At 41.4% G+C, this 18,470-nt stretch overlaps 1 protein-coding gene and 6 non-coding genes across 7 annotated transcripts; all 7 read left to right on the top strand.

Moving 5' to 3' along the window:
• Window positions 1–479: 479 nt before the first annotated feature.
• Trnah-gug (transfer RNA histidin (anticodon GUG)) lies at window positions 480–551 on the top strand. The gene has a single exon. It is a non-coding gene; the product is annotated as a tRNA-His (tRNA).
• Window positions 552–5,680: 5,129 nt separating this feature from the next.
• Window positions 5,681–5,752, top strand: Trnah-gug (transfer RNA histidin (anticodon GUG)). The gene has a single exon. It is a non-coding gene; the product is annotated as a tRNA-His (tRNA).
• Window positions 5,753–6,900: 1,148 nt separating this feature from the next.
• Window positions 6,901–6,972, top strand: Trnah-gug (transfer RNA histidin (anticodon GUG)). Its single transcript has one exon. It is a non-coding gene; the product is annotated as a tRNA-His (tRNA).
• Window positions 6,973–9,708: 2,736 nt separating this feature from the next.
• Trnah-gug (transfer RNA histidin (anticodon GUG)) lies at window positions 9,709–9,780 on the top strand. Its single transcript has one exon. It is a non-coding gene; the product is annotated as a tRNA-His (tRNA).
• Window positions 9,781–10,928: 1,148 nt separating this feature from the next.
• On the top strand, window positions 10,929–11,000 carry Trnah-gug (transfer RNA histidin (anticodon GUG)). Its single transcript has one exon. It is a non-coding gene; the product is annotated as a tRNA-His (tRNA).
• Window positions 11,001–13,368: 2,368 nt separating this feature from the next.
• On the top strand, window positions 13,369–13,440 carry Trnah-gug (transfer RNA histidin (anticodon GUG)). Its single transcript has one exon. It is a non-coding gene; the product is annotated as a tRNA-His (tRNA).
• Window positions 13,441–14,946: 1,506 nt separating this feature from the next.
• Window positions 14,947–15,672, top strand: LOC144422137 (uncharacterized). The gene has a single exon (XM_078111973.1). The coding sequence runs from the start codon at window positions 14,947–14,949 to the stop codon at window positions 15,670–15,672; it is 726 nt and encodes a 241-aa protein (XP_077968099.1).
• The last annotated feature ends 2,798 nt before the right edge of the window (window positions 15,673–18,470 follow it).

The raw sequence follows: 18,470 nt of genomic DNA, 5'->3' as shown, positions 1-18,470 counted from the left end.
AATTTCGAAGTCATTTTCAAAACACCTATGAAAACAAAGCTGAAAAACTTAAGTTCTGTAATAAAATCTTGTTTATTTATTATTAGAAGAGGAAGCTGCGTTATGCAAGCAGCAGAGTGGCGCAGCGGAAGCGTGCTGGGCTCATAACCCAGAGGTCGGTGGATCGAAACCATCCTCTGCTAAGACGCTGTGTTCGTATAGGGGTTAGTACCTCACGTTGTGGCCGTGATAATCCTGGTCACAGCATCGGTGATTTAATTTTCATTGCGTTTTTTTGAAACTCCACGTTTTGAAGAACAACTCCGTATTCCGAGTAGCAGAGTGGCGAAGCGGAAACGTTCTGGGCTCATAACCCAGAGTTTGATTGATAATTAGAAGCGTAATGTGCTGTGTGTGTGTAAGTAGCAGAGTGGCGCAGCGGAAGCGTGCTGGTCTCATAACCCAGAGGTCGATGGATCGAAACCATCCTCTGCTAAAACGCTGTGATCGTATAGTGGTTAGTACCTCACGTTGTGGCCGTGATAACCCAGGTTCGAATCCTGGTCACAGCATCGGTAATTTAGTTTTCATTGCGTTTTTTTTTGCAACTCCACGTTTTGAAGGACAACTCCGTATTCCGAGTAGCAGAGTGGCGAAGCGGAAACGTTCTGGGCCCATAACCCAAGGGTCGATGGATTGAAACCATCCTCTGCTAAGGCGCTGCGATCGTATAGTGGTTAGTACCTCGCGTTGTGGCCGTGATAACCCAGTTTCGAATCCTGGTCACCGCACCGGTAATGTAATTTTCATTGCTGTTTTTTTGAAACTCCACGATTTGAAGGACAGATCCGTCTTCCGAGTAGCAGAGTGGCAAAGCGGAAACGTTCTGGGCCCATGACCCAGAGTTTGATGAATTGAAATCATCATCTGCGTGAAAATGCTTTGATCGTATAGTGGTTAGTACCTCATGTTATGGTCGTTATAACCCAAGTTCGAATTCTGCTCACAGCATCGGAGCTTTCCTTTGAATTAACCGACTTTTTAGTTTAAACTTTGAAGGACGAATTTAAATTTCGAAGTCATTTTCAAAACACCTATGAAAACAAAGATGAAAAACTTAAGTTCTTTAATAAAATCTTGTTTATGTATTATTAGAAGAGGAAGTTGCATTATGCAAGCAGCAGAGTGGCGCAGCGGAAGCGTGCTGGGCTCATAACCCAGAGGTCGATGGATCGAAACCATCCTCTGCTAAGACGCTGTGTTCGTATAGTGGTTAGTACCTCACGTTGTGGCCGTGATAACCCAGTTTCGAATCCTGGTCACAGCACCGGTAATGTAATTTTCATTGCTGTTTTTTTGAAATTCCACGATTTGAAGGACAGATCCGTCTTCCGAGTAGCAGAGTGGCAAAGCGGAAACGTTCTGGGCCCATAACCCAGAGGTCGATGGATTGAAATCATCATCTGCGTCAAAATGCTTTGATCGTATAGTGGTTAGTACCTCATGTTATGGCCGTTATAACCCAAGTTCGAATTCTGCTCACAGCATCGGAGCTTTCCTTTGAATTACCCGACTTTTCAGTTTAAATTTTGTAGGACGAATTTGTCAGACAATATTTCAGTCATTTTAAAAATACATATGAAAATAAAGGTGAAAAACTGAAGTTCTGAATTAAAATTTTGTTTATTTATAATTAGAAAAGGAAGTTGCATTCTGCGAGTAGCAGAGTGGCGCAGCGGAATCGTACTGGTCTCATAACCCAGGAGTCGATGAATCGAAACCATCCCTTGTTAGAACGCTGTGATCGTATAGTGGTTGGTACCTCACGTTGTGGCCGTGATAACCCAGGTTCGAATCCTGGCCACAGTGTCGGAAATTACCTTTTAAATGCTGTTTTTTTGAAACTCCACGTTTTGAAGGACAACTCCGTATTCCGAGTAGCAGAGTGGCGAAGCGGAAACGTTCTGGGCCCATGACCCAGAGTTTGATGAATTGAAATCATCATCTGCGTCAAACTTTAATCGTATAGTGGTTAGTACCTCATGTTATGGCCGTTATACCCCAAGTACGAATTCTGCTCACAACATCGGAGCTTTCCTTTGAATTACCCGACTTAGTAACTTACCCCGATATTAGAAGCGGAAGAATTTTAAAAACTTAAGTTCCTTAATAAAATCTTGTTTATTTATTATTAGAAGAGGAAGTTGCATTATGCAAGCAGCAGAGTGGCGCAGCGGAAGCGTGCTGGGCTCATAACTCAGAGGTCGATGGATTGAAACCATCCTCTGCTAAGGCGCTGCGATCGTATAGTGGTTAGTACCTCGCGTTGTGGCCGTTATAACCCAAGTTCGAATTCTGCTCACAGCATCGGATCTTTCCTTTGAATTACCCGACTTTTCAGTTTAAATTTAGTAGGACGAATTTGTCAGACAATAATTCAGTCTGACAGAATTACCCGACTTTTTAGTTTAAACTTTTAAAGACGAATTAAATTTCGAAGTCATTTTCAAAACAGCTTTGAAAACAAAGATGAAAAACTTAAGTTCTCTAATAAAATCTTGTTTATTTATTATTAGAAGAGGAAGTTGTATTATGCAAGCAGCAGAGTGGCGCAGCGGAAGCGTGCTGGGCTCATAACCCAGAGGTCGATGGATCGAAACCATCCTCTGCTAAGAAGCTGTGTTCGTATAGGGGTTAGTACCTCACGTTGTGGCCGTGATAACCCAGGTTCGAATCCTGGTCACAGCATCGGTAATTTAATTTTCATTGCGTTTTTTTGAAACTCCACGTTATGAAGGACAACTCCGTATTCCGAGTAGCAGAGTGGCGAAGCGGAAACGTTCTGGGCCCATAACCCAGGGGTCGATGGATTGAAACCATCCTCTGCTAAGGCGCTGCGATCGTATAGTGGTTAGTACCTCGCGTTGTGGCCGTGATAACCCAGTTTCGAATCCTGGTCACCGCACCGGTAATGTAATTTTCATTGCTGTTTTTTTGAAACTCCACGATTTGAAGGACAGATCCGTCTTCCGAGTAGCAGAGTGGCAAAGCGGAAACGTTCTGGGCCCATGACCCAGGGTTTGATGAATTGAAATCATCATCTGCGTGAAAATGCTTTGATCGTATAGTGGTTAGTACCTCATGTTATGGTCGTTATAACCCAAGTTCGAATTCTGCTCACAGCATCGGAGCTTTCCTTTGAATTAACCGACTTTTTAGTTTAAACTTTGAAGGACGAATTTAAATTTCGAAGTCATTTTCAAAACACCTATGAAAACAAAGATGAAAAACTTAAGTTCTTTAATAAAATCTTGTCTATGTATTATTAGAAGAGGAAGTTGCATTATGCAAGCAGCAGAGTGGCGCAGCGGAAGCGTGCTGGGCTCATAACCCAGAGGTCGATGGATCGAAACCATCCTCTGCTAAGACGCTGTGATCGTATAGTGGTTAGTACCTCACGTTGTGGCCGTGATAACCCAGTTTCGAAACCTGGTCACAGCACCGGTAATGTAATTTTCATTGCTGTTTTTTTGAAATTCCACGATTTGAAGGACAGATCCGTCTTCCGAGTAGCAGAGTGGCAAAGCGGAAACGTTCTGGGCCCATAACCCAGAGGTCGATGGATTGAAATCATCATCTGCGTCAAAATGCTTTGATCGTATAGTGGTTAGTACCTCATGTTATGGCCGTTATAACCCAAGTTCGAATTCTGCTCACAGCATCGGAGCTTTCCTTTGAATTACCCGACTTTTCAGTTTAAATTTTGTAGGACGAATTTGTCAGACAATATTTCAGTCATTTTAAAAATACATATGAAAATAAAGGTGAAAAACTGAAGTTCTGAATTAAAATTTTGTTTATTTATAATTAGAAAAGGAAGTTGCATTCTGCGAGTAGCAGAGTGGCGCAGCGGAATCGTACTGGTCTCATAACCCAGGAGTCGATGAATCGAAACCATCCCTTGTTAGAACGCTGTGATCGTATAGTGGTTGGTACCTCATGTTGTGGCCGTGATAACCCAGGTTCGAATCCTGGCCACAGTGTCGGAAATTACCTTTTAAATGCTGTTTTTTTGAAACTCCACGTTTTGAAGGACAACTCCGTATTCCGAGTAGCAGAGTGGCGAAGCGGAAACGTTCTGGGCCCATGACCCAGAGTTTGATGAATTGAAATCATCATCTGCGTCAAACTTTAATCGTATAGTGGTTAGTACCTCATGTTATGGCCGTTATACCCCAAGTACGAATTCTGCTCACAACATCGGAGCTTTCCTTTGAATTACCCGACTTTTCAGTTTAAATTTTGTAGGACGAATTTGTCAGACAATATTTCAGTCATTTTAAAAATACATATGAAAATAAAGGTGAAAAACTGAAGTTCTGAATTAAAATTTTGTTTTAATTATAATTAGAAAAGGAAGTTGCATTCTGCGAGTAGCAGAGTGGCGCAGCGGAATCGTACTGGTCTCATAACCCATAACTCATAACTTTGATCGTATAGTGGTTAGTACCTCATGTTATGGCTGTTATAACCCAAGTTCAAATTCTGCTCACAGCATCGGAGCTTTCCTTTGAATTACCCGACTTTTCAGTTTAAATTTTGTAGAACGAATTTGTCAGAAAATATTTCAGTTATTTTAAAAATACATATGAAAACATAGGTGAAAAACTGAAGTTCTGAATTAAAATCTTGTTTATTTATTATTGGAAAAGGAAGTTGCATTCCGCGAGTAGCAGAGTGGCGCAGCCGAATCGTGCTGGTCTCATAACCCAGAGGTCGATGAATCGAAACCATCCCTTGTTAGAACGCTGTGATCGTATAGTAGTTGGTACCTCTCGTTGTGGCCTTGATAACCCAGGTTCTAATCCTGGTCACAGCATCGGAAATTATTTTTAAATGCTGTTTTTTTGAAACTCCACGTTTTGAAGGACAACTCTGTATTCCGAGTAGCAGAGTGGCGAAGCGGAAACGTTCTGGGTCCATGACCCAGAGTCTGATGAATTGAAATCATCATCTGCGCCAAGATGATTTGATCGTATAGTGGTTAGTACCTCATGTTATGGCCGTTATACCCCAAGTACAAATTCTGCTCACAGCATCGGAGCTTTCCTTTGAATTACCCGACTTTTCAGTTTAAATTTTGTAGGACGAATTTGTCAGACAATATTTCAGTCTGACAGAATTACCCGACTTTTTAGTTTAAACTTTGAAGGACAAATTTAAATTTCGAAGTCATTTTCAAAACACCTATGAAAACAAAGCTGAAAAACTTAAGTTCTGTAATAAAATCTTGTTTATTTATTATTAGAAGAGGAAGCTGCGTTATGCAAGCAGCATAGTGGCGCAGCGGAAGCGTGCTGGGCTCATAACCCAGAGGTCGATGGATCGAAACCATCCTCTGCTAAGACGCTGTGTTTGTATAGGGGTTAGTACCTCACGTTGTGGCCGTGATAATCCTGGTCACAGCATCGGTGATTTAATTTTCATTGCGTTTTTTTGAAACTCCACGTTTTGAAGAACAACTCCGTATTCCGAGTAGCAGAATGGCGAAGCGGAAACGTTCTGGGCTCATAACCCAGAGTTTGATTGATAATTAGAAGCGTAATGTGCTGTGTGTGTGTAATTAGCAGAGTGGCGCAGCGGAAGCGTGCTGGTCTCATAACCCAGAGGTCGATGGATCGAAACCATCCTCTGCTAAAACGCTGTGATCGTATAGTGGTTAGTACCTCACGTTGTGGCCGTGATAACCCAGGTTCGAATCCTGGTCACAGCATCGGTAATTTAGTTTTCATTGCGTTTTTTTTTGCAACTCCACGTTTTGAAGGACAACTCCGTATTCCGAGTAGCAGAGTGGCGAAGCGGAAACGTTCTGGGCCCATAACCCAGAGTTTGATGAATTGAAATCATCATTATCGTCAAAATGCTTTGATCGTATAGTGGTTAGAACCTCATGTTATGGCCGTTATAACCCAAGTTCGAATTCTGCTCACAGCATCGGAGCTTTCCTTTGAATTAACCGACTTTTTAGTGTAAACTTTGAAGGACGAATTTAAATTTCGAAGTCATTTTAAAAACACCTATGAAAACAAAGATGAAAAACTTAAGTTCTTTAATAAAATCTTGTTTATTTATTATTAGAAGAGGAAGTTGCATTATGCAAGCAGCAGAGTGGCGCAGCGGAAGCGTGCTGGGCTCATAACCCAGAGGTCGATGGATTGAAACCATCCTCTGCTAAGGCGCTGCGATCGTATAGTGGTTAGTACCTCGCGTTGTGGCCGTTATAACCCAAGTTCGAATTCTGCTCACAGCATCGGAGCTTTCCTTTGAATTACCCGACTTTTCAGTTTAAATTTTGTAGGACGAATTTGTCAGACAATATTTCAGTCTGACAGAATTACCCGACTTTTTAGTTTAAACTTTGAAGGACGAATTTAAATTTCGAAGTCATTTTCAAAACAGCTTTGAAAACAAAGATGAAAAACTTAAGTTCTCTAATAAAATCTTGTTTATTTATTATTAGATGAGGAAGTTGCATTATGCAAGCAGCAGAGTGGCGCAGCGGAAGCGTGCTGGGCTCATAACCCAGAGGTCGTTGGATCGAAACCATCCTCTGCTGACACGCTGTGTTCGTATAGCGGTTAGTACCTCACGTTGTGGCCGTGATAACCCAGGTTCGAATCCTGGTCACAGCATCGGTAATTTAATTTTCATTGCGTTTTTTTGAAACTCTACGTTTTGAAGGACAACTCCGTATTCCGAGTAGCAGAGTGGCGAAGCGGAAACGTGCTGGGCTCATAACCCAGAGTTTGATTGATAATTAGAAGCGTAATTTGCATTGTGTAAGTAGCAGAGTGGCGCAGCGGAAGCGTGCTGGTCTCATAACCCAGAGGTCGATGGATCGAAACCATCCTCTGCTAAAACGCTGTGATCGTATAGTGGTTAGTACCTCACGTTGTGGCCGTGATAACCCAGGTTCGAATCCTGGTCACAGCATCGGTAATTTAGTTTTCATTGCGTTTTTTTTTGCAACTCCACGTTTTGAAGGACAACTCCGTATTCCGAGTAGCAGAGTGGCGAAGCGGAAACGTTCTGGGCCCATAACCCAGAGTTTGATGAATTGAAATCATCATTATCGTCAAAATGCTTTGATCGTATAGTGGTTAGTACCTCATGTTATGGCCGTTATAACCCAAGTTCGAATTCTGCTCACAGCATCGGAGCTTTCCTTTGAATTAACCGACTTTTTAGTTTAAACTTTGAAGGACGAATTTAAATTTCGAAGTCATTTTCAAAACACCTATGAAAACAAAGATGAAAAACTTAAGTTCTTTAATAAAATCTTGTTTATGTATTATTAGAAGAGGAAGTTGCATTATGCAAGCAGCAGAGTGGCGCAGCGGAAGCGTGCTGGGCTCATAACCCAGAGGTCGATGGATCGAAACCATCCTCTGCTAAGACGCTGTGATCGTATAGTGGTTAGTACCTCACGTTGTGGCCGTGATAACCCAGTTTCAAATCCTGGTCACAGCACCGGTATTGTAATTTTCATTGCTGTTTTTTTGAAATTCCACGATTTGAAGGACAGATCCGTCTTCCGAGTAGCAGAGTGGCAAAGCGGAAACGTTCTGGGCCCATAACCCAGAGGTCGATGGATTGAAATCATCATCTGCGTCAAAATGCTTTGATCGTATAGTGGTTAGTACCTCATGTTATGGCCGTTATAACCCAAGTTCGAATTCTGCTCACAGCATCGGAGCTTTCCTTTGAATTACCCGACTTTTCAGTTTAAATTTTGTAGGACGAATTTGTCAGACAATATTTCAGTCATTTTAAAAATACATATGAAAATAAAGGTGAAAAACTGAAGTTCTGAATTAAAATTTTGTTTATTTATAATTAGAAAAGGAAGTTGCATTCTGCGAGTAGCAGAGTGGCGCAGCGGAATCGTACTGGTCTCATAACCCAGGAGTCGATGAATCGAAACCATCCCTTGTTAGAACGCTGTGATCGTATAGTGGTTGGTACCTCATGTTGTGGCCGTGATAACCCAGGTTCGAATCCTGGCCACAGTGTCGGAAATTACCTTTTAAATGCTGTTTTTTTGAAACTCCACGTTTTGAAGGACAACTCCGTATTCCGAGTAGCAGAGTGGCGAAGCGGAAACGTTCTGGGCCCATGACCCAGAGTTTGATGAATTGAAATCATCATCTGCGTCAAACTTTAATCGTATAGTGGTTAGTACCTCATGTTATGGCCGTTATACCCCAAGTACGAATTCTGCTCACAACATCGGAGCTTTCCTTTGAATTACCCGACTTTTCAGTTTAAATTTTGTAGGACGAATTTGTCAGACAATATTTCAGTCATTTTAAAAATACATATGAAAATAAAGGTGAAAAACTGAAGTTCTGAATTAAAATTTTGTTTATTTATAATTAGAAAAGGAAGTTGCATTCTGCGAGTAGCAGAGTGGCGCAGCGGAATCGTACTGGTCTCATAACCCATAACTCATAACTTTGATCGTATAGTGGTTAGTACCTCATGTTATGGCTGTTATAACCCAAGTTCAAATTCTGCTCACAGCATCGGAGCTTTCCTTTGAATTACCCGACTTTTCAGTTTAAATTTTGTAGAACGAATTTGTCAGAAAATATTTCAGTTATTTTAAAAATACATATGAAAACATAGGTGAAAAACTGAAGTTCTGAATTAAAATCTTGTTTATTTATTATTGGAAAAGGAAGTTGCATTCCGCGAGTAGCAGAGTGGCGCAGCCGAATCGTGCTGGTCTCATAACCCAGAGGTCGATGAATCGAAACCATCCCTTGTTAGAACGCTGTGATCGTATAGTAGTTGGTACCTCTCGTTGTGGCCGTGATAACCCAGGTTCTAATCCTGGTCACAGCATCGGAAATTATTTTTAAATGCTGTTTTTTTGAAACTCCACGTTTTGAAGGACAACTCTGTATTCCGAGTAGCAGAGTGGCGAAGCGGAAACGTTCTGGGTCCATGACCCAGAGTCTGATGAATTGAAATCATCATCTGCGCCAAGATGATTTGATCGTATAGTGGTTAGTACCTCATGTTATGGCCGTTATACCCCAAGTACAAATTCTGCTCACAGCATCGGAGCTTTCCTTTGAATTACCCGACTTTTCAGTTTAAATTTTGTAGGACGAATTTGTCAGACAATATTTCAGTCTGACAGAATTACCCGACTTTTTAGTTTAAACTTTGAAGGACAAATTTAAATTTCGAAGTCATTTTCAAAACACCTATGAAAACAAAGCTGAAAAACTTAAGTTCTGTAATAAAATCTTGTTTATTTATTATTAGAAGAGGAAGCTGCGTTATGCAAGCAGCAGAGTGGCGCAGCGGAAGCGTGCTGGGCTCATAACCCAGAGGTCGGTGGATCGAAACCATCCTCTGCTAAGACGCTGTGTTCGTATAGGGGTTAGTACCTCACGTTGTGGCCGTGATAATCCTGGTCACAGCATCGGTGATTTAATTTTCATTGCGTTTTTTTGAAACTCCACGTTTTGAAGAACAACTCCGTATTCCGAGTAGCAGAGTGGCGAAGCGGAAACGTTCTGGGCTCATAACCCAGAGTTTGATTGATAATTAGAAGCGTAATGTGCTGTGTGTGTGTAAGTAGCAGAGTGGCGCAGCGGAAGCGTGCTGGTCTCATAACCCAGACTTCGATGGATCGAAACCATCCTCTGCTAAAACGCTGTGATCGTATAGTGGTTAGTACCTCACGTTGTGGCCGTGATAACCCAGGTTCGAATCCTGGTCACAGCATCGGTAATTTAGTTTTCATTGCGTTTTTTTTTGCAACTCCACGTTTTGAAGGACAACTCCGTATTCCGAGTAGCAGAGTGGCGAAGCGGAAACGTTCTGGGCCCATAACCCAGAGTTTGATGAATTGAAATCATCATTATCGTCAAAATGCTTTGATCGTATAGTGGTTAGAACCTCATGTTATGGCCGTTATAACCCAAGTTCGAATTCTGCTCACAGCATCGGAGCTTTCCTTTGAATTAACAGACTTTTTAGTGTAAACTTTGAAGGACGAATTTAAATTTCGAAGTCATTTTAAAAACACCTATGAAAACAAAGATGAAAAACTTAAGTTCTTTAATAAAATCTTGTTTATTTATTATTAGAAGAGGAAGTTGCATTATGCAAGCAGCAGAGTGGCGCAGCGGAAGCGTGCTGGGCTCATAACCCAGAGGTCGATGGATTGAAACCATCCTCTGCTAAGGCGCTGCGATCGTATAGTGGTTAGTACCTCGCGTTGTGGCCGTTATAACCCAAGTTCGAATTCTGCTCACAGCATCGGAGCTTTCCTTTGAATTACCCGACTTTTCAGTTTAAATTTTGTAGGACGAATTTGTCAGACAATATTTCAGTCTGACAGAATTACCCGACTTTTTAGTTTAAACTTTGAAGGACGAATTTAAATTTCGAAGTCATTTTCAAAACAGCTTTGAAAACAAAGATGAAAAACTTAAGTTCTCTAATAAAATCTTGTTTATTTATTATTAGATGAGGAAGTTGCATTATGCAAGCAGCAGAGTGGCGCAGCGGAAGCGTGCTGGGCTCATAACCCAGAGGTCGATGGATCGAAACCATCCTCTGCTGACACGCTGTGTTCGTATAGCGGTTAGTACCTCACGTTGTGGCCGTGATAACCCAGGTTCGAATCCTGGTCACAGCATCGGTAATTTAATTTTCATTGCGTTTTTTTGAAACTCCACGTTTTGAAGGACAACTCCGTATTCCGAGTAGCAGAGTGGCGAAGCGGAAACGTGCTGGGCTCATAACCCAGAGTTTGATTGATAATTAGAAGCGTAATTTGCATTGTGTAAGTAGCAGAGTGGCGCAGCGGAAGCGTGCTGGTCTCATAACCCAGAGGTCGATGGATCGAAACCATCCTCTGCTAAAACGCTGTGATCGTATAGTGGTTAGTACCTCACGTTGTGGCCGTGATAACCCAGGTTCGAATCCTGGTCACAGCATCGGTAATTTAGTTTTCATTGCGTTTTTTTTTGCAACTCCACGTTTTGAAGGACAACTCCGTATTCCGAGTAGCAGAGTGGCGAAGTGGAAACGTTCTGGGCCCATAACCCAGAGTTTGATGAATTGAAATCATCATTATCGTCAAAATGCTTTGATCGTATAGTGGTTAGAACCTCATGTTATGGCCGTTATAACCCAAGTTCGAATTCTGCTCACAGCATCGGAGCTTTCCTTTGAATTAACCGACTTTTTAGTGTAAACTTTGAAGGACGAATTTAAATTTCGAAGTCATTTTAAAAACACCTATGAAAACAAAGATGAAAAACTTAAGTTCTTTAATAAAATCTTGTTTATTTATTATTAGAAGAGGAAGTTGCATTATGCAAGCAGCAGAGTGGCGCAGCGGAAGCGTGCTGGGCTCATAACCCAGAGGTCGATGGATTGAAACCATCCTCTGCTAAGGCGCTGCGATCGTATAGTGGTTAGTACCTCGCGTTGTGGCCGTTATAACCCAAGTTCGAATTCTGCTCACAGCATCGGAGCTTTCCTTTGAATTACCCGACTTTTCAGTTTAAATTTTGTAGGACGAATTTGTCAGACAATATTTCAGTCTGACAGAATTACCCGACTTTTTAGTTTAAACTTTGAAGGACGAATTTAAATTTCGAAGTCATTTTCAAAACAACTTTGAAAACAAAGATGAAAAACTTAAGTTCTCTAATAAAATCTTGTTTATTTATTATTAGATGAGGAAGTTGCATTATGCAAGCAGCAGAGTGGCGCAGCGGAAGCGTGCTGGGCTCATAACCCAGAGGTCGATGGATCGAAACCATCCTCTGCTGACACGCTGTGTTCGTATAGCGGTTAGTACCTCACGTTGTGGCCGTGATAACCCAGGTTCGAATCCTGGTCACAGCATCGGTAATTTAATTTTCATTGCGTTTTTTTGAAACTCCACGTTTTGAAGGACAACTCCGTATTCCGAGTAGCAGAGTGGCGAAGCGGAAACGTGCTGGGCTCATAACCCAGAGTTTGATTGATAATTAGAAGCGTAATTTGCATTGTGTAAGTAGCAGAGTGGCGCAGCGGAAGCGTGCTGGTCTCATAACCCAGAGGTCGATGGATCGAAACCATCCTCTGCTAAAACGCTGTGATCGTATAGTGGTTAGTACCTCACGTTGTGGCCGTGATAACCCAGGTTCGAATCTTGGTCACAGCATCGGTAATTTAGTTTTCATTGCGTTTTTTTTTGCAACTCCACGTTTTGAAGGACAACTCCGTATTCCGAGTAGCAGAGTGGCGAAGCGGAAACGTTCTGGGCCCATAACCCAGAGTTTGATGAATTGAAATCATCATTATCGTCAAAATGCTTTGATCGTATAGTGGTTAGTACCTCATGTTATGGCCATTATAACCCAAGTTCGAATTCTGCTCACAGCATCGGAGCTTTCCTTTGAATTAACCGACTTTTTAGTTTAAACTTTGAAGGACGAATTTAAATTTCGAAGTCATTTTCAAAATACCTATGAAAACAAAGATGAAAAACTTAAGTTCTTTAATAAAATCTTGTTTATTTATTATTAGAAGAGGAAGTTGCATTATGCAAGCAGCAGAGTGGCGCAGCGGAAGCGTGCTGGGCTCATAACCCAGAGGTCGATGGATTGAAACCATCCTCTGCTAAGGTGCTGCGATCGTATAGTGGTTAGTACCTCGCGTTGTGGCCGTTATAACCCAAGTTCGAATTCTGCTCACAGCATCGGAGCTTTCCTTTGAATTACCCGACTTTTCAGTTTAAATTTTGTAGGACGAATTTGTCAGACAATATTTCAGTCTGACAGAATTACCCGACTTTTTAGTTTAAACTTTGAAGGACGAATTTAAATTTCGAAGTCATTTTCAAAACAGCTTTGAAAACAAAGATGAAAAACTTAAGTTCTCTAATAAAATCTTGTTTATTTATTATTAGATGAGGAAGTTGCATTATGCAAGCAGCAGAGTGGCGCAGCGGAAGCGTGCTGGGCTCATAACCCAGAGGTCGATGGATCGAAACCATCCTCTGCTGACACGCTGTGTTCGTATAGCGGTTAGTACCTCACGTTGTGGCCGTGATAACCCAGGTTCGAATCCTGGTCACAGCATCGGTAATTTAATTTTCATTGCGTTTTTTTGAAACTCCACGTTTTGAAGGACAACTCCGTATTCCGAGTAGCAGAGTGGCGAAGCGGAAACGTGCTGGGCTCATAACCCAGAGTTTGATTGATAATTAGAAGCGTAATTTGCATTGTGTAAGTAGCAGAGTGGCGCAGCGGAAGCGTGCTGGTCTCATAACCCAGAGGTCGATGGATCGAAACCATCCTCTGCTAAAACGCTGTGATCGTATAGTGGTTAGTACCTCACGTTGTGGCCGTGATAACCCAGGTTCGAATCCTGGTCACAGCATCGGTAATTTAGTTTTCATTGCGTTTTTTTTTGCAACTCCACGTTTTGAAGGACAACTCCGTATTCCGAGTAGCAGAGTGGCGAAGCGGAAACGTTCTGGGCCCATAACCCAGAGTTTGATGAATTGAAATCATCATTATCGTCAAAATGCTTTTATCGTATAGTGGTTAGTACCTCATGTTATAGCCGTTATAACCCAAGTTCGAATTCTGCTCACAGCATCGGAGCTTTCCTTTGAATTAACCGACTTTTTAGTTTAAACTTTGAAGGACGAATTTAAATTTCGAAGTCATTTTCAAAATACCTATGAAAACAAAGATGAAAAACTTAAGTTCTTTAATAAAATCTTGTTTATTTATTATTAGAAGAGGAAGTTGCATTATGCAAGCAGCAGAGTGGCGCAGCGGAAGCGTGCTGGGCTCATAACCCAGAGGTCGATGGATTGAAACCATCCTCTGCTAAGGTGCTGCGATCGTATAGTGGTTAGTACCTCGCGTTGTTGCCGTTATAACCCAAGTTCGAATTCTGCTCACAACATCGGATCTTTCCTTTGAATTACCCGACTTTTCAGTTTAAATTTTGTAGGACGAATTTGTCAGACAATATTTCAGTCTGACAGAATTACCCGACTTTTTATTTTATACTTTGAAGGACGAATTTAAATTTCGAAGTCATTTTCAAAACAGCTTTGAAAACAAAGATGAAAAACTTAAGTTCTCTATTAAAATCTTGTTTATTTATTATTAGAAGAGGAAGTTGCATTATGCAAGCAGCAGAGTGGCGCAGCGGAAGCGTGCTGAGTTCATAACCCAGAGGTCGATGGATCGAAACCATCCTCTGCTAAGACGCTGTGTTCGTATAGCGGTTAGTACCTCACGTTGTGGCCGTGATAACCCAGGTTCGAATCCTGGTCACAGCATCGGTAATTTAATTTTCATTTCTGTTTTTTTTGAAACTCCACGTTTTGAAGGATCCGTCATCCGAGTAGCAGAGTGGCGAAGCGGAAACGTTCTGGGCCCATGACCCAGAGTTTGATGAATTGAAATCATCATCTGCGTCAAACTTTGATCGTATAGTGATTAGTACCTCATGTTATGGCCGTTTGTACCTCATGTTTGTACCTCAGTACCTCATGTTATGGCCGTTTGTTATGTGATAACTTGGAATTGCAACTCAATGTATCTATTTGTTTATACAGCTGCAGTTAAGCGATGATTGCTGTGGCGTTTTAAATCAGACACCAATCATGGCTGTGCTGTAGATGTAGTGTGTTAATTCTTTCAACTATATTCATTTAACTATTGAGCCGCTTACTGTTAGCATCAGCAATTCGATACGTATTTGTTTTCTTGTTTAATAACATTTGCTTGTGTTATATTATTTTAGATTCATTCCAAGAGTGCTTTAAATTTAAGTTGAATAAAGCCTTATATCAAGGTACTATATTTCTCATTCATTACAATTTATTCAACTTAAATCATTTCACAAGAGTATTCTGGTACAAGCATGGACAAGGTTCTGAGACCAGAGAGACTGGAGGTAGATCCTAACTCTAGTGAAGCATCCTGTGAGTGGCTGCACTGGAAGAAGACTTTCGATAATTTTCTAAACGCCTTGCCGTCTGAAGGCCTTGATAAACTTGGTGTACTGGTGAATTTCATATCTCTTCGTATATTCCAAAACATTGAGGAGGCAGAATCGTACGATACTGCGATTGAGATTCTGAAAACAATGTTTGTCAAACCTCTCAATGAAGTTTATTCTCGGCATGTTCTGGCAACCAGGAACCAACAAGCATCTGAAAATGTAGACGAATACATGCAAGCATTGAAATCGTTAAGCAAACATTGTAATTTCAAAGCTGTATCTGCTGTTCAAAACCGAGATGCTTATGTCCGAGACGCTTTTATCCGGGGGTTAAACTCCACATGGATACGACAGCGTTTGTTGGAAAACAAACACCTTGATCTTAATACGACATACGATCAAGCCAGAAGCTTAGAAGTAGCAATTAAGAATGCTGAAGCTTATCGAGTATCCGATCCTTCTACTGTGTCTGCGGCTGCTCAAAACAGTGAAACTCAAAACGATAGACATCGTGTGATATCGAGAAAATATCTGCTACTGCATATTCCGCGTGCTTTTTCTGTGGCGGAAAGAAACATCCTCGTTCAAAATGTCCAGCCCGAAATGTGTTTTGTTTCAAGTGTCATAAAAAAGGACATTTCATAAAAGTCTGCAGAGGAACCGTTTTCAACCCACAAAATCCTGACGAAGTCACTGCATGTTCTAACTCGTATATATTAGGAATGGCTTTTGACAATACCCCGAAATCATTGAGAGGGTCGTCGTCTGTGATTCATATTGAAGGACACAAAGTACGCGCACTTTTTGATAGTTGCAGTAGTCAGAGTTTCATACACCCTCGTCTCATAGAAAGGTGTAACCTCCCAATCAAAAGGGACACAGTTAAGGACAAGGTAGCAATGGCTTCCCTGGCGTGTTCCATGCCTATAAAAGGTTGCACAGCAGCTGATATTGAATATCAGGGCCGACACTATCAAAAATTCATATTGAGAGTAATGGATGATCTATGTTGTGACATTTTACTTGGAATAGACTTTCAAGGACAACATCAAAGTGTAACTTATAATTACGGCGGCGATCGACCTCCAATGTCTGTATGTGGCTTTTCAACTTTCAAAAGTTTGCCACCAGAACCATTCAAAAATCTGACTGCTGACTGCCATCCTATTGCTACAAAGTCTCGTTGGTATTCCAAAGATGACAGAAAGTTTATTGAAATGGAGGTCAACCGTTTGTTACAGGAAGGAATTGTAACGCCTAGCAGATCTCCGTGGAGAGCTCAAGTTGTCGTCGTAAAGGGTGAAAATGGGAAACGAAGGTTTGTAATCGATTATTCACAGACCATCAATAAATTTACTCAGTTAGACGCGTTTCCTTTACCTAATATGAGCGATATAATCAACGAAATTGCTCATTATCGTGTGTATAGCACAGTGGATTTAAAAAGTGCATACCATCAGGTTCCACTTGAAAAGGAAGACCAGAAATATACTGCTTTCGAAGCTGCGGGTGCTCTGTTCCAGTTCACTCGTTTACCGTTTGGAGTCAAAAATGGTGTGGCCTGCTTCCAGAGGGCAATGATGAACCTGGTAAAAGAAGAAAACCTGACCGGTGTTTTCGCGTATCTCGATAACATTACCATTTGTGGGCATACTCAACAAGACCATGATATCAACTTGCAGAAGTTTCTAGAAGCCGCTAAACGACGAAATCTAAAATTGAACGAAAACAAAAGCATATTTTCGACCAGAAAACTTCAGATTCTAGGTTACGAGATTGAGGAAGGCCAAATACGTCCGGATCCTGGGAGACTAGAACCTTTGCGGCGTTTGCCGATTCCTACCTCAGTTTCCGCTTTAAAGCGTTGTCTTGGATTTTTCTCGTACTACTCAAAGTGGATACCAAAGTTTTCTGATACTATCAGACCACTAGCATCTGCGAAAACATTCCCTCTCGACGACCAGGCAATTCATGCGTTTCACGAATTGAAGCGACTCGTAGAATCTGCTGTCGTTATAGCTGTGGATGAAACTTTACCTTTTGAAGTAGAAACAGATGCCTCTGATGTAGCATTGGCTGCAACCCTAAACCAAGGTGGGAGACCAGTGGCTTTTTTCTCTCGCATGCTACAAGGTCCAGAACTCAAACACCCTTCAATAGAGAAGGAAGCAAAGGCCATCATTGAGGCTGTTCGTCATTGGCGTCACTATCTCACTTGTAAACATTTCACTCTTATAACAGATCAGAGATCCGTATCATTTATGTTCAATCGAAATCACAGAACAAAGATTAAAAATGATAAAATCATGCGATGGCGACTAGAACTCTGCTGCTATAGTTTTGACATTCGTTATCGTCCTGGGCAAGAAAATATTCCCTCTGATGCACTTTCAAGAATATCGTGCGCAACTGTACAAGATCCCGAAAATCATCTTTTGTATAAACTTCATGACGCTCTGTGTCATCCAGGAATTACGAGAATGTCTCACTTTATTCGAGTCAGGAATTTGCCATATTCGATGGATGACATTCGAAAAGTTATTTCAACATGTCCTGTTTGTTGTGAATGCAAGCCGCGATTTCATAAACCTGACACCGGGCACCTTATCAAAGCTACACAGGCATTTGAACGTCTCAATATAGACTTTAAAGGACCTCTACCGTCAAACAATAATAATCGATACTTTCTGTGCGTAGTCGATGAATTTTCGAGATTTCCGTTTGCATTCCCATGTCCAGATGTTTCCACAGCAAGTGTCATTAAATGTCTCACGCAACTATTCACTACATTTGGAATGCCTGCTTTTATACATTCAGACAGAGGTTCTGCTTTCATGAGTCGAGAACTTCGTTCTTTTCTCAATGACAAAGGTATTGCAACAAGTCGCACCACACCATATAATCCTGCAGGAAATGGACAGGTTGAACGTTTTAATGGCACGATATGGAATGGGGTGAAGTTGGCGCTGAAATCGAAACGTCTTCCTGTTCAATTGTGGCAAGAGGTTTTGCCTGATGTTTTGCATTCCATACGGTCGTTATTGTGTACAGCCACCAATGAGACTCCTCATGAGCGAGTTTTCAAATTCTCCAGAAGATCTACGTCTGGATGTTCTATTCCATCCTGGATGTCAACGCCGGGACCAGTGCTTTTGAAAAGATATGTCAGGAAGTCGAAAACCGAACCTTTAGTAGATGAAGTCGAGCTTCTGGAAGCAAATCCACAATATGCTCATGTTCGATTTCCAGATGGCAGAGAAACAACTGTAGCCTCAAAACATCTGGCCCCTGTCGGTTACGAAATTTCGATGAATAGGCAAGGGACAGACAATATCAACCATGAAACACCATTGCACGTTAGAGACGAGTCTTCGATTCAACCTATGTCTCCATCTATCAATCAAGGAAACAATAAAACTCAAACGCAAGAAGATATTGTTGAA

The sequence above is a fragment of the Styela clava genome, chromosome 4 (genome assembly GCF_964204865.1).
Source record: "Styela clava chromosome 4, kaStyClav1.hap1.2, whole genome shotgun sequence".
NCBI lineage: Eukaryota > Metazoa > Chordata > Ascidiacea > Stolidobranchia > Styelidae > Styela > Styela clava.
Note: the sequence above shows the minus strand (reverse complement) of the source record. Positions and strands in the feature narration are given on the sequence as shown.